Source organism: Mobula hypostoma, chromosome 5, assembly GCF_963921235.1.
Source record: "Mobula hypostoma chromosome 5, sMobHyp1.1, whole genome shotgun sequence".
In the NCBI taxonomy this organism is placed as follows: domain Eukaryota; kingdom Metazoa; phylum Chordata; class Chondrichthyes; order Myliobatiformes; family Myliobatidae; genus Mobula; species Mobula hypostoma.
The window spans coordinates 182,863,440-182,886,735 of record NC_086101.1 but is presented as its reverse complement, the minus strand read 5'-3'; the positions used below and the strand labels follow the sequence as shown (position 1 = coordinate 182,886,735).

General features: G+C 44.2%; 1 protein-coding gene across 4 annotated transcripts in view; it reads left to right on the top strand.

Annotated features, from left to right (window-relative positions):
* galntl6 (polypeptide N-acetylgalactosaminyltransferase like 6) overlaps positions 1-23,296 on the top strand; it is a 1,306,113-nt gene that overhangs the window by 1,195,545 nt on the left and 87,272 nt on the right. For all 4 annotated transcript variants that reach the window (XM_063047724.1, XM_063047723.1, XM_063047720.1 and 1 more), the window contains exon 11: positions 13,312-13,428. In XM_063047724.1, coding sequence (XP_062903794.1) covers positions 13,312-13,428 — 117 coding nt within the window. The remainder of the gene's footprint in view (positions 1-13,311; positions 13,429-23,296) is intronic.

Below are 23,296 nucleotides of genomic sequence, written 5' to 3'. Positions count from 1 at the left end.
CCGTTGCCAGCAAGCGGCTGTAATCTTGTGCTTCAGGTTGGATGGCAGCCAGCAGAAAACAAAGAAAGACAATATAAAAAGAGAGCAAGTGAAAGAATGAAAGAGAAAAGGAAAGAAAATGAAAGAGGGGAAGGAGAAAGAGCAACAAAAAGGGAGAGAAGGGACAAAAAAAGGAGAAAGAAAAGAAAGAAGGAAAGAGAAAAAGAAACCAACAAACCAATATCAGAATTTATATCATAGAATTACAGAAACATTATAGTCCATCATGAGGCCATTCTGCCCACTGTATTTGTACTAGCAGTGTAGCACTTCTTCAGTAATGAACCACAACAGTTCAGACAGTGGAAGCTGATTAGAGGTGAATTTGTAGGAAATTCTGAGGTTTGAATGAAAATGCAAAGGCTCCTAGCACAGATATTTAAACTGTCCTTTGCTATGGGTGAGGTGCTGGAGGACTGGAGGATAGCTAATGTCGTTCCGTTGTTTAAGAAAGGCCCTAGAAATAAGTCCAGAAATTATAGGCCAGCCTGACTTCAGTAGTGGGTAAGTTATTAGAAACTATTCTGAGGAACCGGATATATAGCGTTTTTAAATAGACTGGGACTGACAAGGGATAGGCAACCCGGCTTTGTGTGTGGTAGGTCACGTCTAACCAAGTTCAAGTTTCATTGTTATTCAACGATGCACATGAATACAGCCAAACGATACAGAGCCTGTCTGGGACCAAAGTGCAAAACACAGTACCAACAGTCATGTACAGCACACAGCACATATAACACATATAATAACATAAAACAAAATATAGCCCAAGGCCTTGAGTGTCCTGGACTGTGGATGGATGGTGCATAGATGTTGTTCTGGAGCCATGTTTCTGCAGGAACAAGCCCACAGCAATTCCTCATCTCTTGCAAGTACAGTCGCAGATGAACGCAATCCAACTTGTCTTCCACCCAGTAAACACCAGAAGGCAGCACTGATGGGAGGGGCCAGCCACCAGCCCAGCATGGAACCCAGTGGCACACACCCAGCTCTGGAGTCTCCATCCCTGTTGGCTGACACAGGCAACCCTGGGGCGCAAGGGCCTGGTCTGCACAATAACTGAGGCCACACAGCTCCCTTGCCGTCAGTCTTCCCAAGGAACCAGGGAATTGGACTCACAGTACTCCACATTACTAGCCTCCAACAGGGCCTTGCGATCACAACAAAAATGTCCAAGACTATCAGCTGCACCATTCATTAGACGGTGCATCACCTGCATGCAACACCTCTGATGCTTTCTGCCCCAGGTGGATGAAGCAGGTTGCAACATGGTGCCAACCAAGCCCAGCTCCACTAATATTGAGCAACTCACTAGCGTGGTCGATCTGCAGTACTCAATGTTTTTAATAGCCAGCAGCATCTTGTAATCATAAAAAGGACATAAAGCATGAACAATTAAACCTTTGTTTGGACCCAGAGATACTGCTGCATCTGAGCATGCTGTCATCTAACCAAACTAATAGGGCTTTTCAGGGAAGTTACCAGTGAAGCCGATGAGGGCAAGGCAGTGGATGGGCAAGGCCATGGATATTGTCTATATAAACTTCAGCAAGACCTTTGACAAGGTCCCGCATGAGAAGCTGATCAAGAAAGTTCAGTCGCTTGGCTTTCAGAATGAGGCAGAAAATTGGATTAGACATTGGCTTTGCCTTGGGAGAAACCAGAGAGAGGTAGTAGATAGTTGCCTCTCTGACTGGAAGCCTGTGACTAGTGGTGGGTCACAGGGATCAGAGCTGTACCCCTTGTTGTTAAGTAATCTGTATCAGCGATCTGGACGATAATGTAATAAACTTGATTATTGCTTGATGACACCAAATTGGGGATGAGGAAGACTATCAAAGCTTGCAGCAGGATCTGGACCAGCTGAAAAATGGGCAGAAAAATGGTAGATGGAATTTAATGCAGACAAATGGGAGGTGCCAGGGTAGAACTTACACGGTGAACAGTAGGGCACTGAAGAGTGTGGTAGAACGGAGGAATCTGGGAATACAGATCCATAATTGCTTGGAAGAGGCATCACAGGTAGTTAGGGCTGTAAAGAAAGCGTTTGGCAATTGGCCTTCATATTTATAAGTATTGAGTACAGGAGATAGGATGTTGTATTGAAGCCATATAAGATGTTGGTGAGGCCTAATTTAGAGTATTGTGTGCACTTATGTCACCCATCTACAGGAAAGATGTAAATAAGATTGACAGAGTTTAGAAACCATTTACAATTATGGCTTGGGGTCCTGAGTTATAGGGAAATTGTGAATAGGTTAGGACTTTAATTCCCTAGTGTGGCTCATGGCCAAGTGGTTAGGGCGTTGGACTAGCAATCTGAAGGTTGTGGGTTCGACCCTCGGCCAAGGCAGCGTGTGTGTCCTTGAGCAAGGCACTTAACCACACGATGCTCCAGTCTACCCAGCTGAGAATGGGTACGGCAAAAACGCTGGGGGTTAATCTCGCAACAGACTGGCGTCCTATCCGAGGGGGAGTCTCGTACTCTCAGTCACTTCACGCCACGGAAACCGGCACAAGCACCAGCCTGATGAGCCACAGGGCTCGTGACAGACTTTAACTTAATTCCCTAAAGCACAAGAGAATGAAGGGAGATTTGATAGAGGTGTACAACATTATGAGGGGTCAATTTAAGCAGGTTTTTTCTCTGAGGATGGGTGAGACTAGAGTGAGAGGTCATGGATTAAGGGTGAAAGGTTTAAGTGGAACATAAGGGGAACTTCTTCACTCAGTGGGTGGTGAGAGTGTGGAACTAGCTGACAGCAGAAGTGGTGATACAGCGTTGATTTCAACATTTAAGAGAATAAAAGTACATGGATAGGAGGGATATGATCCAGGTGCAGCTTGATGGAATCAGGTAGATCAATAGTTTGGAACAGACTAGATGGGCTGAAGGTCCTGTTCCCGTGTTGTAGTGTTCTATGACACTATGACACTATGGAATTGTTTCCGGAGAAGTTTCACGCAATTACACCAATTCCTTTGTTCAAAACACAGCATAAAGCAACATCTGCTTCAATGTCCCAGTCCATTTCTCTTTTCATTACTATTTTAAAATCACTTTGAGATTATCTGTTTTTGATTCTCAGAGGAAGAATTAACATTTTGTACGTTCAAGTATCTCTTATTAATCTGCTAGATTTTACTCCTTCTGGAATACGTACAAACATTTAATTACATTTTATTCCCTTAGACCAGTGTTCAGATCTATTGTTTCATTCCAGATGTCTTGATACTTTGCTCCCTTTGGAGTTCCCTCGCTAGATTACAATTTCCAACTCTGCTAGATTAACTACTTCTCTATTGGCTAGGGAAGCCTTTGTGCTACTTTTCTTCATGGCAAATGCTCAGGGGAGAAACACTGGCCAGTGTACGTAATTAAAATTGCTTCAGCTACCCTTCGTGTCTCTATCAAATGCATTAAAACAATGGTGGGCTTGTGCAGCCTCGAATGTTATTCAGAGACAAAATGGTATGTCGGCCAAAAACTCCTACCAAAGATAAAGTGTGAAAAATGATGAGTAAAAGCTGCTGCCAGAAATGCTGCAACAGATGATGTATCATCTTTAAGGCTGGGCTTTCCATATCTGTTTTATTGCAAGAGTTACAATGCATAAATCTGAAACATACTGGAGGACACAGCACCTGTGGGACATAAGTGACCCCCTCTGTGCTGACATGGAAACTCAATAATCAAGATTCAGGATTCAGATTTGTTTATCACATGTACATTGAAGCATACAATGAAATATGCTGTTCGTATTAACGATCAGCTCAGTGCGAGGGTGTGCTGGGGGCAGCCCGTAAGTGCCCCCACACATCCCAATGCCAACATCGCACGCCCACAATGTTCAGCAGAACAGCACAGAACACAACAAAACAAAATGTAACAAATAACAACAGCAAAACTAAGCCCATTCCTCACTCCCATCCGCGCACACACACACACACCTCCCACCCCAGGATGGGCGGTGCTCAGCTTCCAGACTCCAGCGGAGTCAGGGAGTCAGACTCGCAGACATTGGGCCTTCAACATCGCCAGCAGACTTGCAGAGATTCACAGACTTGAGGCTCTGGCTGATCGATCCTGTGGGCTCGAACTTTGGCATTGACCCCAGGACCCGACGATCACCAAGACTAGGCTTCGAACTGCAGGCTCGCTGATGGGGGACCCCAAACACCAGGCATTGAACTCCATCCTCACCGGTTCAGAGATAAAGATGAGCTTTATTTGTCACATGTACATCGAAACATACAGTGAAATGTATCTCCCTCCTGGCACTTACCCTTGCAAGCAGAACAAGTGTTGCACCTGCCCCTACACCTCCTCCCTCACTACCATTCAGGGCCCTAAACAGTCCTTCCAGGTGAGGCAACACTTCACCTGTGAGTCCGTTGGGGTTATATTCTGAGTTCGGTGCTGCCGGTGTGGCCTCCTGTATATCAGTGAGACCCGACATAGATTGGGAGACTGCTTCACTGAGCACCTATGCTCCGTCCACCAAAAAAACGGGATCTCCCAGTGGCCACCCATTTTAATTCCACTTCCCATTCCCATTCTGACATGTCCATCCATGGCCTCCTCCACTGACGTGATGAGGCCACACTTAGGTTGGAGGAACAACATCTCATATTCGGTTGGGTAGTCTCCAACCTGATGGCATGAACATCGATTTCTCAAACTTCCAGTAATGCCCCCCACCCCCTCTCCTTTCACCATTTCCCATCCATTTTTCCCCCTCTCATGTTATCTCCTTGCCTGCCCATCACCTCCCTCTGGTGCTCCTCCCCCCTTTTCTTTCTTCCATGTCCTTCTGTCTCTTTCACCAATCAACTTCCCAGCTCTCTACTTCACCCATCGCTCTTCAGGTTTCATCTATCACCTGGTGTTCCCCTCCCCGCTCCTCCCCCCCTCCTCCCCCCCTCCTCCCCCCTCTCCCCCCCTCCTCCCCCCCTCCCCCTCCCCCCTCTCCCCCTCCCCCTCCCCTCCCCACTCCCCTCCCCCCTCTCCCCCCTCCCCTCCCCCCTCTCCCCCCTCTCCCCCCTCCCCTCCCCCCTCTCCCCCCTCCCCTCCCCCTCCCCTCCCCCTCCCCTCCCTCCTCCCTCCCCTCCCCCTCCCCTCCCTCCTCCCTCCCCACTCCCCTCCCCCCTCTCCCCCCCTCTCCCCCCTCCTCCCCCCCTCTCCCCCCCTCCTCCCCCCTCTCCCCCCTCCCCCCCCTCTCCCCCCTCCCCCCCCCTCTCCCCCCTCCCCCCTCTCCCCCTCCCCCCTCTCCCCCTCTCCCCCTCCCCCCTCTCCCCCCTCTCCCCCCCTCTCCCCCCCTAAATCTACTTCTCAGCTTTTTTCTCCAGTCCTGCCAAAGAGTTTCAGCCTGAAGCATCGTCTGTACTCTTTTCCATAGATGCTACCTGGCCTGCTGAGTTCCTCCAGCATTTTGTGTGTGTTGCTTGGATTTCCAGCATCTGCAGATTTTCTCTTGTTAGTTACAGGTGTTGTCTGTCTCAACGATGTGCTAGGGGAAGCCCACAAGTGTCGCAACACTTCCAATGCCAGCATAGCGTGCCCACAACTCACCAACCCTGTTCCCTAAGTTTTTGGAATGTGGGAGGAAATGGGAGCACCCCAGTGGGAAGCTACTCAGTCACAGGGAGGCCATACAACTCCTTACACACAGTGGCAGGAACTGAACAGTGATCTATAAAGTCTTACATAAGCTGATACACTACCCCAGCATAGCTACAAAGTAGTGACCCTTGAAGCAAAATCAGGAATGTGCCACTACAGATTGTTGCTCAGGTGGTGGCTCTCTCAGATCATTAAACTTAAGACCATAAGATATAGAAGCAGAAGAGGGCCATTCGGCCCATCGTGTCTGCTCCGCCATTCAATCATGGGCTGATCCAATTCTTCCAGTCATCCCCACTCCCCTGCCTTCACGTCATACCTTTTGATACCCCGGCTAATCAAGAACCTATCTATCTCTGCCTTAAATACACCCAATGACCTGGCCTCCACAGCTGCTCGTGGCAACAAATTCCACAGATTTACCACGCCCTGACTAAAGTAATTTCTCCACATCACAGTTCTAAAATGTCACCCTTAAATCCTGAAGTCGTGCCCTCTTGTCCTAGAATCTCCTACCATGGGAAATAACTTTGCCATATCTAATCTGTTCAGGCCTTTTAACATTCGGAATGTTTCTATGAGATCCCCCCTCATTCTCCTGAACTCTAGGGAATACAGCCCAAGAGCTGCCAGACATTCCTCATACAGTTCCTCAACGTCGGTGCAGAATTAGGCCATTCAGCCCATCAAGACTGCTCTGCCACCCAATCAAGCTGATTTATATTCCCCCTCAGCCCCATCCTCCTGCTTTCTCCCCATAACCCTTGACACACTTACTAAGAACCTAACAAACTCCACCTTAAGTTTTGGGGTGTCACAGCAACATAGCAGTAAGCGTAACACTATTACAGCGCCAGCAACCTGCGTTCAGTTCAGCTGCTGTGAGGAGTTTGTACTTTCTCCTTGTGACCAAGTGGGTTTCCTCCGGGTGCTCATTTCCTCCCACATTCCAAGGGTTTAATAGGTTAATTGGTCACATGGGAGTAATTGGGCAGTGTGAGCTTAATAGGCTGGAAGGGCCAGTTACTGTGTTGTATCTCTAATTGGCCTCCACAGTCGTCTGTGGCAATGAATTCCACAGGTTCACCACCCTCGGGCTCAAGAAATTCGTCATCATCTCTGTCATAAAGGGATGTCCTTCTATTCTGAGGGTAAGCCCTCTGGTCCTAGACTCGCCCACCATAGTGGACTCTCCACGTCCACTCTAACTAGCACTTTCAGTAATCAGTAGGTTTCATCTGCTGATGTTTCTTTTCCTGAATTTTCTACTTTACATCATATTTTTAAGATGGAAGCTTTGGAGGGGACCTATTTCTTTTCCCAGTTGGAATCCAGAATGTGCTGCCAATTGAAGGGGTGGGGGCAGGTACTCTCAAACATTTACGAAGCATCAGAACAAGCCCTTATATCACCAAGACTCAGGAGACCTAAATGGGCTGTTAGAGATTAGCTTTATTTGTCACACGCACTTTGGAACATACAGTGAAACGCATCGTCTTGCATCACTGACCAACATCGCCCGAGGATGTGCTGGGGGCAGCCCGTTCGTGTCTCTGCACTTCCAGCACCAACGTCACATGTCCACAGCTTACTAATCCTGTGGGAGGAAAATGCAGTGCCCAGAGGAAACCCACACAGTCCTGGGGAGAACGTACGCACTGCTGACAACAACGGCGGGATTTGAACCCAGGTCACTGGCACTGTAAAGCACTACTCTAGCCGCTACACCACCATGCTGCCAGTTAAATGGGATTAGTGTGGACTGTTGCAATGGGCAGCATGAACGTGAAGGACCGAAGGGCCTATTTCTGTCTGAAAGTCTCTATGTTAACAAATTTCCCAGTGAATTATCCTTCTTGCTGATTTGCAGTCTCTCTGACGCCCCGGACACATCTGCTGGAGCATTGAGAATATTCCAAGTTATTCAGCATACAGGCAGGACACGCTACACTAACTAACATACACATAACAATGGTTGTGCCAAGTGCTCATTGTCTAATGTTGGCTCAGATAAAGGGAATGGTGCACCTGCTCTTTCAATTGACTTGGCTGCTTACAATATGCCTCTAGCAAGGACATGAGAACCTTTCAATGCTTTTATCCCGGGGGTTCACAGCGCATTTAAAAGGGGCCCATCATCCAGAAGCACATCTGTTAAAGTAAACGGGATAGATTCTCATATATGACTTCCAGATGGTGTGATTCAGAGACTGTACAAGTGGAAAGAGTGGTCCACTATTCAGCACAATACTGCAGGACTGCTGAACCCTCCAAAATGCTCTCTTCGGTTCTATATAAAATATTATATCTTCCTTAAACAATGACAAAACACTGCAGATGATGAAAATATGATATGAAAACAGAAAATTGCAGGAAAAAAAACAGCAAATGAAGAGGGATGCAGAATTAATATTTCAGGTCAGTGACATCAGACCTAAAGAGTTTATTCATCTACCGGTGCTGACATCATGCTGAATAATTTCACCATTTTGATGACAGAATACTTGATAGAACATGACAGAACATCTCTTGCAGGATGTTAGGGATAAATTTGTCCCGGTGAGGAAGATAAAGAATGGTAGGGTGAAGGAACCATGGGTGACAAGTGAGGTGGAAAATCTAGTCAGGTGGAAGAAGGCAGCATACATGAGGTTTAGGAAGCAAGGATCAGATGGGTCTATTGAGGAATATAGGGAAGCACGAAAGGAGCTTAAGAAGGGGCTGAGAAGAGCAAGAAGGGGGCATGAGAAGGCCTTGGCGAGTAGGGTAAAGGAAAACCCCAAGGCATTCTTCAGTTATGTGAAGAAAAAAAGGATGACAGGAGTGAAGGTAGGACCGATTAGTGATAAAGGTGGGAAGACATGCCTGGAGGCTGTGGAAGTGAGCGAGGTCCTCAATGAATACTTCTCTTCAGTATTCACCAATGAGAGGGAACTTGATGATGGCGAGGACAATATGAGTGAGGTTGATGTTCTGGAGCATGTTGATATTAAGGGAGAGCAGGTGTTGGAGTTGTTAAAATACATTAGGATGGATAAGTCCCCGGGGCCTGACGGCATATTCCCCAGGCTGCTCCACGAGGCGAGGGAAGAGATTGCTGAGCCTCTGGCTAGGATCTTTATGTCCTCGTTGTCCACGGGAATGGTACCGGAGGATTGGAGAGAGGCGAATGTTGTCCCCTTGTTCAAAAAAGGTAGTATGGATAGTCCGGGTAATTATAGACCAGTGAGCCTTACGTCTGTGGTGGGAAAGCTGTTGGAAAAGATTCTTAGAGATAGGATCTACGGGCATTTAAAGAATTATGGTCTGATCATGGCTTTGTGAAGGGCAGATCGTGTTTAACAATCCTGATAGAGTTCTTTGAGGAGGTGACCAGGCATATGGATGAGGGTAGTGCAGTGGATGTGATCTATATGGATTTTAGTAAGGCATTTGACAAGCTTCCACACAGTAGGCTTATTCAGAAAGTCAAAAGGCATGTGATCCAGGGAAGTTTGGCCAGGTGGATTCAGAATTGACTTGCCTGCAGAAGGTGGAGGGGGTACATTCAGATTGGAGGATTGTGACTAGTGATGTCCCACAAGGATCTGTTCTGGGACCTCTACTTTTCGTGATTTTTATTAACGACCTGGATGTGGGGGTAGAAGGGTGGGTTGGCAAGTTTGCAGACGACACAAAGGTTGGTGGTGTTGTAGATAGTGTAGAGGCTTGTCAAAGATTGCAGAGAGACATGGATAGGATGCAGAAGTGGGCTGAGAAGTGGCAGATGGAGTTCAACCCAGAGAAGTGTGAGGTGGTACACTTTGGAAGGACAAACTCCAAGGCAGAGTACAAAGTAAATGGCAGGATACTTGGTAGTGTGGAGGAGCAGAGGGATCTGGGGGTACATGTCCTCAGATCCCTGAAAGTTGCCTCACAGGTGGATAGGGTAGTTTAGAAAGCTTATGGGGTGTCAGCTTTCATAAGTCGAGGGATAGAGTTTAAGAGTCACAAGGTAATGATGCAGCTCTATAAAACTCTTGTTAGGCCACACTTGGAGTACTGTGTCCAGTTCTGGTCACCTCACTATAGGAAGGATGTGGAAGCATTGGAAAGGGTACAGAGGAGATTTACCAGGATGCTGCCTGGTTTAGAGAGTATGGATTATGATCAGAGATTAAGGGAGCTAGGGCTTTACTCTTTGGAGAGAAGGAGGATGAGAGGAGACATGATAGAGGTGTACAAGATAATAAGAGGAATAGATAGAGTGGATAGCCAGCGCCTCTTCCCCAGGGCACCACTGCTCAATACAAGTGGACATGGCTTTAAGGTAAGGGGTGGGAAGTTCAAGGGGGATATTAGAGGAAGGTTTTTTACTCAGAGAGTGGTTAGTGCATGGAATGCACTGCCTGAGTCAATGGTGGAGGCAGATACACTAGTGAAGTTTAAGAGACTACTAGACAGGTATATGGAGGAATTTAAGGTGGGGGCTTATATGGGAGACAGAGTTTGAGGGTTGGCACAACATTGTGGGCCAAAGAGCCTGTACTGTGCTGTATTATTCTACGTTCTATGTTCTATGTTCTATGAATACGGGAGCAAAGGGATTTGCACAGTCTGTTAGATTGATCAATAAATCCCAACTTATCTGTCGATCAATCTATATTTTCCCATTTCATTTGAAACCCCAATCTGTCAAAATCCATCTCGGTGACTGGAAATCTCCCAAAGTCCTGGCATTAGGCACCTTCCGGAGGACAGTTCGCAGTTCCCTTCCTCATTGCTCCAAAGTTAAGCCTATTGGCCGATTAACCAATCAAGCTGCAGGTCTTCGGGATGTGGGAGAAAACCAAAGTACTCATGGTCACAGGAAGAACATGCAAACTGCACACAGATAGCGCTGGGGTCAATATAGAATATAAGACTCCAGCACAGCAGTTCTGCTAGCTGCACCATTGTGGACTGCTTGAGTGGGAAATGTTACATAGTTACAGGGAAAGGGCAGAGGACTGGAACATTGGCTGTGTGTTTCTCTGTTGATCGTTACGGGGATGCTGAGTTAGCACCAGAATGTGCGGCCACACTTGCAGGCTGCCCCCAGAACATCCTCAACTCGTGTTGGTTGTTAATGCAAACGGCACATTTCACTCCCTGTTTCGATGCACATGTGATTCATAAAGAAATCTAATCTAATCTAATTTTGGTATTAGTATTGGTTTATTATTGCCAAATCTACTGTGCACTGAGCGAAAAACTTGTCTTGAATGGTGTTTATTCAGATCAAATCAGTACATAGTGCATTGGGCTAGAATAAGGTAATGCAGATTAAAGTGTAAAAACTACTGAAAAAATGCTGTGCAGGTAAGTGATAAAGTGCCAGATCATAACGAGGTAGATCGTGAGGCCAACAGACCATCTGTATAAGAGGACCATTCAAGTATCGATTAACAGTGGGATAGAAGCTGTCCTTGTGCATGGTGCTAGGTGCTTTCAGGCTTTTGTATTTTCTGCCCACTGGGAGAAGAGAGAAGAGAGCATGTCCAGGGGTGCAATTTGCAAAGAGTTGCAGGGTCACAGAGGTATGAATGGTATTCTCCTCTGCTGTAAGATCCAATCACGTCAAAGTGAGCTTCAGCTGTTGGGTCATCTCAGTTGCTTCCACAATATAGTTCTTGAATCCAAGTTTCATAGTCATTTGAAACATGCCAAAGATGTCTTAAAGTTCAAAGGTCAAAGTAACTATATTTTCAAAGTAGATATATGTCATCATATGCCACTTTGAGTTTCATTTTCATGCACAGTAGTACAAAGAAAAACAATACAGTCAATGAAAATCCACACACAAACCCAGGCAAACAACCAATGTGCAAAAGAAGACAAACCATGCAAATAAAAAAATGTAATAAGGACTGAGAATATGACTCATAGAGTCCTTGAAAGTTAGTCCATAGGTTATGGAATTAGTTCAGATTTGAAATAGAAGTTACTCACACTGGTTCAGAAGTCTGATGGTTGAAGGGTAATAACTGTTCCTGAACCTAGTGGTGTGGAACCTGAGGCTCCTGTACAGTCGTCCCTCAGTATCTGTGGGGGATTGGTTCCAGGACCCCCCACGGATACCAGAATCTGTAGATGCTCAAGTTCCTTATATAAAACGGCATAGTATTCGCACATAACCTACGCACATCCTCCCATATACTTTAAGTCATCTCCAGATTACTTATAATACCGTATACAATGTAAATGCTATGTAAATAGCTGTTATACTGCATTGTTTAGGGAATAATGACAAGAAAAAAAAGTCTGTACATGTTCAGTACAGATGCAACCATCGTAGCTCTTCTGGGAACGAAGATGCTGCCTCGGCTTCAGCCGATGTCGATTCTCCCGTGATCTTTAAGTTCTTGAGGCTGTAGCGCTTTACATAGCTAGCCAGCCATCCCTTACTAGCCTTAAACTCCTTCCTCTCGCTCACAACACAAGCAGCAAACGAACGAGACGTGAGGCAAACAACGCTCAAACAACCAGTGCTGGAGAGAGACTGAGGATCTGTGAAATGGCGGGAGGCTACAGCAGGGTATGCCTACACATCACTTGATTCGCGTGGATGCAGTGTAGTGCTCGGCGTGCGACAAATTCAAGTTTTGCTTTCTGGAACTTTTTGGAATTTTTTTTCGAATATTTTCGATCTGCGGTCGGTTGAATCTGTGGATGTGGAACCCGTGGATACGGAGGGCTGACTGTACTTCTTTTTCAATGGCAGCAGCAAGAAGAGAGCATGGCCTGGATGGTGGAGATCCTTGATGAAGGATGCTGCTTTTTTATGGCAAGCTACCTGGATGGTGGGGGTCATCTACGCTCTATCCGCCAGAGAAAGCAGGATCTCCCAGTGGCCACACATTTTAATTCCACATCCCATTCCCATTCTGACATGTCTATCCACGGCCTCCTCTACTGTAAAGATGAAGCCACACTCAGGTTGGAGGAACAACACCTTATATTCCGTCTGGGTAACCTCCAACCTGATGGCATGAACATCGACTTCTCTAACTTCCGCTAATGCCCCACCTCCCCCTCGTACCCCATCTGTTACTTATTTTTATACACACATTCTTTCTCTCACTCTCCTTTTTCTCCCTCTGTCCCTCTGAATATACCCCTTGCCCATCCTCTGGGTCCCCCCCCCTTGTCTTTCTTCCCTGACCTCCTGTCCCATGATCCTCTCGTATCCCTTTTGCCAATCACCTGTCCAGCTCTTGGCTCCATCCCTCCCCCTCCTGTCTTCTCCTATCATTTTGGATCTCCCCCTTCCCCTCCAACTTTCAAATCCCTTACTCACTCTTCCTTCAGTTAGTCCTGACGAAGGGTCTCGGCCTGAAACGTCGACTGTACCTCTTCCTCGAGATGCTGCTTGGCCTGCTGCGTTCACCAGCAACTTTGATGTGTGTTGCTTGAATTTCCAGCAGCTGCAGAATTCCTGTTGTTTGGTGGGGGTCCGTGATGCTTTTTATGCCAGCAGTCCTTGTAGATGTGCTCAATGGTGGAAAGGATTTTGCCCGTGATGGACTGGGCCGTACCACCACTTTGTGTCGGCACTTTCATTTGCTGTGCTTGTGATGTAGGCCCCTTTTAAGCTGGAATAAGGAAAGCCTTGCCATTGTGTGTTACAGATCCGCAATGCAGCCACGAACCGATGTGTCGACAGCAAGCACGGAGCGACAGGAGCGGAGCTGAGGCTCGACATCTGCATCAAGGATGGCTCCGAGCGCACATGGTCACATGAGCAGGTACCGCTGAGCTGGCAGCTTTACCAACCGTAACAACAGCAATCCAATTTGTACATGACACCTTTAACAAGACCTTAAGCAAGATGTTCCAAAAAATTTGTTCAATGAAATTTGAGACTGATATGATCCAAATCAGGTTTAGTATCACTAGCATAGAGCATATCATTATACTTGTTGCTTTGTAACACCTAATTACCAGTACCTCCACTCTTTTTGAGATGTCTGTTTCCGCTGGCATGGGTAGCAACAATGGTCCAGCTACATTCTGATTCAGATTCTTAACATAGCAGTCTCAAATTTCATTTAACAAAAATGTGGACCCCTAGTTCTAGACTCTTCCTCAAAGGGAAACACCTTCTCCACCTTCTCTCTCCTTCTGATCTATTCAGTGCCAGTCTCCATGTCTGTATCCCCTCCCCCACCCTCTCCATCTGCCCATCACCCACACACTTCTCCTACTAGGGCTCCTCCTCCACCGTTTCCACCTGCCCTCCCCACACCATATTTTGTTGCATACTTCACATTCATCTCCTATCAGGTTGAATCAACTTCAGTCCTTTGTTATTTCCACCTATCACATCTCAACTTTTTTGGCCAGTCCCAATCTCTCCTATCTGCCTATCCCTCCTCCTCCACGTATCACCTGCCAGATTTTGCTCCATTCCTTCCCCCGCCACCATTTAATACTGGCTGTCTCCCCTCTAATCTTCAGTCCAGATGAAGGGCCTCAGCCCAAGACGTCAACTCATAATCTCCCTCCGTAAATTCTGCCTGACCTGCTGAGTCCCTAATATTTTGTGTGTGTTAAACCAGATTTCTAGCATCTACAGTATTTCTTGTGTGTCCAAAATGTCATTTTCCCTTGTCCATTTCCCTCCATAGATACTGTCTAACACTTTGAGTTGCTCCAGTATTTAGTGTGTTGCTCTAGATTCCAGCATCTGTACCCTTTTGTTTCCCACCTTCTCCGTCACAACCCTGTGGGATCTTATGTGCTTATCAAGTTCCCTCTTACCTTTCTCATGAATGATAAACTAATTAACATCCATTTCAGGAGGATTAAGAATATAAAAGCAAGAAGGGAGCTTTATAAGGCATGGTAAGACGACATTTGGAGTATTGTGAGCAGATTGGGGCCCCATAAAAGAAAAAATTGGAGAGGAACTAGAGGACGTTTATGAGAACTATCCTGGGAATGAAAGGGTTAATGAATGAGGCCTATTTATTGGATCTGGGCCTGTAATCACTAGAGTTTAGAAAAATGACGGGGTTCTCATTTAAACCTAATGAATATTGAAAATAGAGTGCACGTGGAGAGGATGCTTCCGCTAGTAGGAGAGTCTAGGACCAGAGGGTACAGCCTCAGAATAAAGGGATGATTTTTAGAACAGAGATGAGGAGGAATTTCTTTAGACAGAGGGTAATGTATCTGTGGAACTCATTGTTACAGATGGCTGTGGAGGCCAAATCATTGGGTTTATTTGCAGTGGAGCTTGATAGGATCTTGATTGATAAGGATGTCATAAGTTACAGGGAAAAGGGAGGAGAATGAGATTGCGCATGATGGAATGGTGAGCAGACTCAATAGGCCAAATGGCCTGATTCTGCTTCCGTGCCATATGGTGTTTTGGTCTTATCATTTACATTCCAGCAGATACAAGTGCCGTCTGTCCAACATTTCCTCATAAAAGCTCGGGCGTTACTCCCGTAAACCCTTTCCGAGTGTCTCCCTCACACTTATATTCAATAAGGAGATCAGTATTGCAAACAATACTCTAAATGTGGCTTCACCTATACCCTATATAAGTGAAGAATAACCAACCCATTACTGTATACAATTCCCCTAGCTATAAACAGTAGCATTCCTGATTACTTGCAGTGTCTGAACACTAGTCCTCTGTGAATAATGCACAGATAACCAGATCTTTCTGTACCTTCGAGCTCATTGTTGAAAGATTATTCACTTTTGCCATATCTTTGCCCATTCACTTAACCAGTCCATTAGCTTTTTGTAGCTTTATAATAGGAAGGGTGTGGAAGCCTTAGAGAGGCTGCAGAGGGGATTTACCTGAATGCTGCCTGGATTCAAGAGCATGTTTTATGTGGATGGCTTGAGTGAGCTGGGGCTTTTTCTTTGGAGTGAAGGAAGAGAGAGGTGACTTGATAAAGGTGTACAAGACAATAAGAGATGTAGATTGAGTGGACAACTGGCGCCTCTTTCCAGGGCAGAGATGCCTAATAAAAGGGGGCATAATTTTAAGGTGATTGGAGGAAAGTGTACAGGGAATGTCAGATATAATTTTTTTTCCACACAGCGAGTGGTGAGTGCATGTAATGCCCAGACAGGAGTGGTACTGGAGGCAGATGCATTACGGATATTTAAGGAACTCTTAGATAAGCACGTAGATGATAGACAAATACAGGGCAAATTAGGTGGAGAAGATTAGATTGATATTGGAGTAGGTGTGCTGAAGGGCTGCTTCTGTGCTGTAATGTCCTGTGTTCCATGTTCCTAAGTCTTGGTCACAGCTTGCTTTCTTGAACCACTGCCAGCAAACTTCACCACCATGCTACATCCAAGCCATTTAAATAAACTGCGAAAGGACAATAAGGCCCCAGCGTCCGTCGCAATGGCAGGCAGCTCACTGCACCATGCCGACCAGCAAGAGACCTGGGCCTAATCACTGCAGACATCCAGCTGAACCGTAGAAATGCCTGTCGCCACAAAACGAGGAGGTAACCGGCCGGCAAGTCTGTCCATATTATAGCAGATTAATTTAAAACCTGCCTTCCGTTTAACCACCTTAGCCCCCGTTGAAACTGCTTTCCAGACCTTTAATTGTAATTCTTTAGCTTGTACAGCACTTCCATTATCTGAGTTGATGGAGTTCCAGATAGCCTGGAGAAAGAACATATCCCCTACCAAATAGACTTCCAGAACCATTGGACAGATTCATTGTTGAATTATGTTCGCGGCTGCTAATAAATACCAAGATATGCCTGGCTCAGCTACAAGTTGTAAGTAAAATGAATGTAAGATACTGCTGCATAATGATTAGAGTCTGGCTGGCTGCCAGATTGCTAGGTTTTGAGTTGCAGAAAAAGTGGAGGGGAGAGAATAGAACAAAAGGCAAGACCGGTGGCAGGCTGGAAGGCAAGGGAGATCAAATAACAGAAGAGGATAAAGTCCAGAGCAAAAGAAAGTGAAAACCTGGAGGAGGTGTAGGCACAAAATATAGTGATACTTTGCTTTTTGATTGGAATGTATTCCTGGGAACAAGAGCTACAAGAGTTAGCACTTGAAGAGTTATTATGGTAGGGAGCAATAAACAGTGGTTCTGCAGATGCTGGAAGTGCAGATTAATGCACACAAAATACTGAAGGAACTCAGTGTCTATGGAAGGGAATATATACTAGAGAGATGAGCTTTACTTGTCAGATGTACAGCACCTATAAAATGTATTCAACCCCCTTGGAAGTTTTCATGTTTTATTGTTTTACAACATTGAATCACAGTGAATTTAATTTGGCTTTTTTGACTCTGATCAACAGAAAAAGATTCTATCATGTTGAAGTGTAAACAGAACTCTACAAAGTGATCTGAATTAATTACAAATTTAAAATGCCAAATAATTGATTGCATAAGTATTCCCCCCCCCCCTTTAATATGACACACCAAATCATCACTGGTGCAGCCAATTGGTTTTAGAAGTCACATAATTAGTTAAATGGAGACCTGTTTTTGGAGACCTGTATGCAGTCAAGGTGTTTCAACTGATTGTAGTAAAAGTACACCTGTATCTGGAAGGTCCAACTGTTGGAGAGTCAGTATCCTGGCAAAAATTACACCATGAAGACAAAAAAACACTCAAAGCAGCTCTGTGAAAAGTTATTGAAAAGCACAGGTGAGGAGATGGATACAAGAACATTTCCAAGTCACTGAATACTCCTTGGAGTACAGTTAAGACAGTCATCAAGAAATGGAAAGAATGCAGCACAGCTGTAAATCTGCCTGGAGCAGGCTGTCCTCAAAAACAGGGTGACTGTGCAAGAATAGAACTAGTGAAAGAGGCCACCAAGAGACCTATGACAACTCTGGAGGAGTTACAAGCTTCAGTGGCTGAGATGGGGGAGACTGCACACACAACTGTTGCCTGGGTGTTTCACCAGTCGCAGCTTTATGGGAGAGTGGCAAAGAAAAACTCACGTGAAATCTCGGCTAAAGTTTACCAGAAGGCATGTGGGAGCCTCTGGAGTCAGCTGGAGGAAGGTTCTATGGTCTAATGAAATCAAAATTGGGGTTTTTGGCCATCAGATTAAATGCTATGTTTGACATAAGCACATCATCAAAAACACACCATCCCTATCGTCAAGCATAGTGGTGGCTACATCTTCACTGCAGCAGGCCCTGGAAGACTTGTGAAGGTAGAGGGTGAAATGAATGTAGCAAAATACAGGGAAATCCTGGAGAAAACCTGATGCAGTCTGCAAGAGAACTGCGACTTGGGAAAACATTTGTTTTCCAGAAAGACAATGACCACAAGCATAAAGACAAAGCTACACAGGAATGGCGTAAAAACGACAGAGTTAATGTCCTAGAGTGACCATGTCAGAGTGTAGACCACAATCCAACTGAGAATATGTGGCTGGACTTGTGTTCGCTCACAATTCCCATGCAATCTGACGGAGCCTGAGCAGTTTTGTAATGAAGAATGGAGAAAAATTGCAGTGTCCAGATGTGCAAAGCTGATAGAGACCTATTCACACAGACTCGAGGCTGTAATTTCTGCCAAAGGTGCATCTACTCAATACTGACTTGAAGGGGGTGAGTAATTAGGCAATCCGTCATTTTGTGTTTTATATTTGTGATTAATTTAGATCACCTTGTAGAGATCAGTTTTCACCTTGGCACGAAAGATTCTTTTTCTGTTATCAGTGTCAAAGAAGCCAAATTAAAACCACTGTGATTCAATGTTGTAAAACAATAAAACATGAAAACTTCAGGGGGGGGGAAATACTTTTTATAGTTATCATATGTCAAAGAGGTATATATTTTATAGGTATCATATATAGTCTCTTACTGAACCTGATATAGTAAATGGCAGTTGTGTGTTCTTGAGTCTCCTAGGAAACGACATCAGCATGAAGTGCATCTGGCTGCAGCTCTTTGAAGACCGTGTTAGGGACCTGGAGCAGCAGCTGGATGACCTTCGGCTTGTACGGGAGAGTGAGGATATAATTGATCAAAACTATAGGGAAGTAGTCACCCTGAAGTTGTCAGGAGGAATGGAAGTATAAATAGGCAGTTAGAGCAGAGCACACCTGTGACCGCTCCCCTCAAAAGTAAGCTTTGGATACTTTTGTAGGGGATGACCTCCCGGGGGAATGCTACGGCAACTGAGTTACAGGCACTGAGCAGGTCTGTGGTGCAGAAGGGGAAAAGAGAAAAGAAGGGATCAGTAGTGATAGGGGACTCAATAGTGAGTGGAACAGACAGGAGATTCTGTGGATGTGAATGGGACACCCGGATGGTATGTTGCCTCCCTGGTGCTAGGGTCAGGGATGTCTCAGATCACATCCACAACATTTTGGAGAGGGAGGGAGAGCAGATAGATGTCTTGGTACATATTGGTACCAATGACATAGGAAGGAAAGGCAAAGAGGTCCTGAAAAGCGATTTTAGAGAGCTAGGTAGAAAGCTGAGAAGAAGGACCTCCAGGGTAGTAATTTCTGGATTGCTGCCTGTGCCACACACCAGTGAGGGTAGAAGCAGGATGATTTGCAGATAAATGTGTGACTGAGAATATATGCATATAAATGATTTAGATGTTGAAATAGATGGCTTTGTTGCCAAGTTTGCAGATGATACGAAGATTGGTGGAGGGGCAGGTAGTGTTGAGGAAACGGGTAGGATGCAAAAGGACTTACCCAGATTAGGAGAATGGGCAAGAAAGTGGCAAGTGAAATATTGGAAAATGCATGGCCATGCACTTTGGTAGTAGAAATAAATGTGCAGAATATTTTCTAAACTGCGAGAAAATCCAAAAATCTGAGATGCAAAGGGACTTGGGAATCCTTGTGCAGAACACCCTAAAGGTTAACTTGCTAGTTGAGTCAGTAGTGAGGAAGGCAAATGCAATGTTAGCATTACTTTCAAGAGGTCTAGAATACAAGAGCAGGGGTGTGATGCTGAGGATTTATAAGGCACTGGTGAGGCTTCACCTTGAGTATTTTGGTCTCCTCATCTTAGAAGAGATGTGCTGGCATTGGAGAGGGTCCAGAGGAGGTTCACAAGGATGATTCCAGGAATGAAAGGGTTATCATATGAGAAACATTTGATGGCTCTGGGTCTGTACGTGCTGGAATTTAGAAGGTTGAGGGGGATCTTATTGAAACCTTTCAAATGTTGAAAGGCCTAGATACAGTAGATATCGAAAGGATGTTTCCCATGATGGTGTGTCTAGGACATGAGGGCACAGCCTCAGGATATAGGGGCATCCATTCAAACCAGAGATGCAGAGAAATTTCTTTAGCCAAAGGGTGGTGAATTTGTGGAATTTGTTGCCACGTGCAGCTGTGAAGGCCAGGCCGATGGGTGTATTTAGATTAGATTAGATTAGATTCAACTTTATTGTCATTGTGCCGAGTACAGTTACAAAGCCAATGAGATGCAGTTAGCATCTAATCAGAAATGCAAAGAATAGTATTATTTACAAAATAACTGCAAATAAAAAGTAAGTGCTACAGCACACAAGTATAAAAGTACTGAGACAGTACAATATGGGTGCAATGCTGCTTAGCGCTGTGATGTGAGGCTCAGCAGGGTCATAGCCTCAGGTAAGACGCTCTTCCTGTGCCTGCTGGTGCGGGAGCGGAGGCTCCTGTAGTGCCTACCAGATGGAAGGAGAGTAAAAAGTCCCTGGTTAGGGTGAGATGCGCCCTTGATAATGCTTTTCGCCCTGCCCAGGCAGCGTTTATGGTAGATGTTCTCAATGGTGGGCAATTGGGTGCTGATAATCCGCTGGGCAGTTTTCACCACACGCTGGAGTGCTTTGCGGTCCGATACGGGACAATCGCCATACCACACCGAGTTGCAGTTGGTGAGTCTGCTCTCAATGGTACAGTGGTAAAAGTCCGTCAGTATCCTGGGACAGATCTTGATGCTCTGCAGGAAATAAAGGTGCTCTTGCACCTTTTTGATCAGGATGGAGGAGTTGAGGGACCAGGTGAGATCCTCAGAAATGTGGACACCAAGGAATTTGAAGCTTGATACACGCTCCACTACAGCTCCGTTGACATAGGTGGGGACGTGAATGTGGCTCCTCGCATACCTGAAGTCCACAATGATCTCCTTGGTCTTCTGGGTGTTAAGGGTCAGATTGTTGTTGGCACACCATGCGACCAGGTGCTGGACCTCATCCCTGTAGGTCGTCTCATCATCCCCTCTGATCAGGACAACCACTGTGTTATTGTCTGCGAACTTGATTATGGAATTAGAACCATGTACAGGAATGCAGTCATAAATGAAAAGGGAGTACAGAAGAGGGCTCAGCACACAGCCTTGAGGCACGCCGGTGTTCGGGGTGAGAGTGGAGGAGGAGAGGTTGTCTAACTTAACTGATTGGGATCTATTAGTCAGAAAGTCCAAGGTCCAATTGCAATATATTTTTTTCCAATATTTTTCTAATATTTTTATTAGATTTAAATTTCCTATACACAAATACAGAATTCATAAGGATACTTATTATAAATCAAAATAAGGTAGCACAAAATGCACTATATATAAATCACACTAATACAATCACGGTATCCCATATTCATGATCAATAAAATAAAATAAATTGAATTATGAAATACAATAATATGGTTAATTCTATTATTAAAAAAATCTACACCCACTACCAAGAAAAGGCTGGTTGGTAAAAGAACAAAAGAAAAAATAAGAGTACTTTACCATATATATTTTATAATAATAGCCCAGATCTATATCGTAATAACAATAACAATTCAAAGATTTTCAAAATAGTTTAGAAAGGGTCCCCATAGCATTTGAAAATCTTGATTAGAATCAGAAATCGAACAATGAATCTTCTCTAAATTTAAACATGACATAACATCGCATATCCATTGAGTATGTGTGGGGGGGGCAACCTCCTTCCATTTAAGCAAGATCGCCCTCCTAGCCATTAGAGAAATAAAAGCCAGTACCCCCAAATGAGAAGGCTCCAAAATTATAGCTCTTTCCTCAACAATACCAAATAAGGCAGTCAAAGAATTGGGCTTAAAATTAACTTTAAAATGTACAGAAAAAGTTTGGAATACATCTTACCAATATTTTTCAAGGCTCAGACATGACCAGAACATATGAATTAATAAAGCCTCTCCATTATTACATCTGTCACAATAAGGAGATATATCTGCAAAAAAACGAGAGAGCTTGTCTTTAGATATATAAGCCCTATGTACCACTTTAATTTGTAGGAGGCAATGACGAGCACGTAATGATGAAGAATTAACCATTTTGAAAATAGCCCTCCAGGTCTCATCAGATAATGAAGTCTGTAAATCCTTTTCCCAATCTTTTTTAATTTTATCTAAAGGATCCATTCTCAGTCCCAACAACAGACCATAAATATAAGATATTGAGCCATTATCAAAAGGTTTCAAATTAAAAATTATGTCTATTATGTTCTTATCTGGGCTGGAAGGAAATATATGTAGCTTAGAACTTAAAAAAATCTCTAATCTGTAGATTTCGAAAAAAGTGGGTATTTGATAGGTTATATTTCACTGAGAGCTGCTCAAAAGAAGAAAGATCCCCTCCATCTAACAGATCCTGAAATCATTTAATGCCTAATCTATCTCATTCTCTAAAAAACAGATCAGTCATAGATGGTTTTTTAAAAAAAATTAGAAAAAACAGTACTAGAAAGGGAAAATCCCAATAAACCAAAATGTTTTCTAAATTGTAGCCAGATCCTCAAAGTATGTTTAACCACCAAACTGTCAGTTAAGTTATTTAAAGATAAAGGAAGAGAGGGTCCAAGAAGAGAAATAATAGAAAATTTCGTAACAGAGTTGGCTTCCAAAAAGACCCATATTGGACAATCCTCACGACTAATATAATATAACCAGAACATAAGATTTTGTATGTTAATTGCCCAATAATATAACCTAAAATTGGGTACAGCAAGGCCTCCATTCTTTTTAATTTTTTGAAGGTGGGCTTTATTTAATCGGGGTTTTCTGTTCTTCCAAATATAGGAAGAAAGTATCAAATCTAAAGAATCAAAAAAAGACTTAGGAATAAAAACAGGAACAGCTTGAAAAAGGTATATAAATTTAGGTAAAGTATTCATTTTAATAGAATTAATCCATCCAATCAATGATAAAGAGAGAGGCGACCAATTAAAAAGTGTCTTTTTCACATAATTCATTAAGGTTAGAAAATTTTCTTTGAATAGATCTTTATAATTCTTAGTAATTGTTACACCCAAATATGTAAATTGTTTTCTTACAATTTTAAAAGGAAAGTTAATATCGGTTGGTATCAAATTATTTAAAGGAAACAATTCACTCTTATGTAAATTCAAATTATATCCTGAAAACTGACTAAAATTAGTAAGTAAAAGAAATGTAGAGGGTAGAGAAGTTGTAACAGTAGATATAAAAAGCAATAGGTCATCAGCATAAAGCGAGACTTTATGAATAGTACCTTTCCTTAAGATACCAGTGATATCTTTAGACTTTTGAAAGGCAATTGCTAAAGGTTCTGATACCAAATCAAAAAGCAAAGTGCTTAACGGACATCCTTGTCCAGTTCCCCGTTGGAGTTTAATTGGTTTAGAATTCTGAAAGTTAGTAAGGA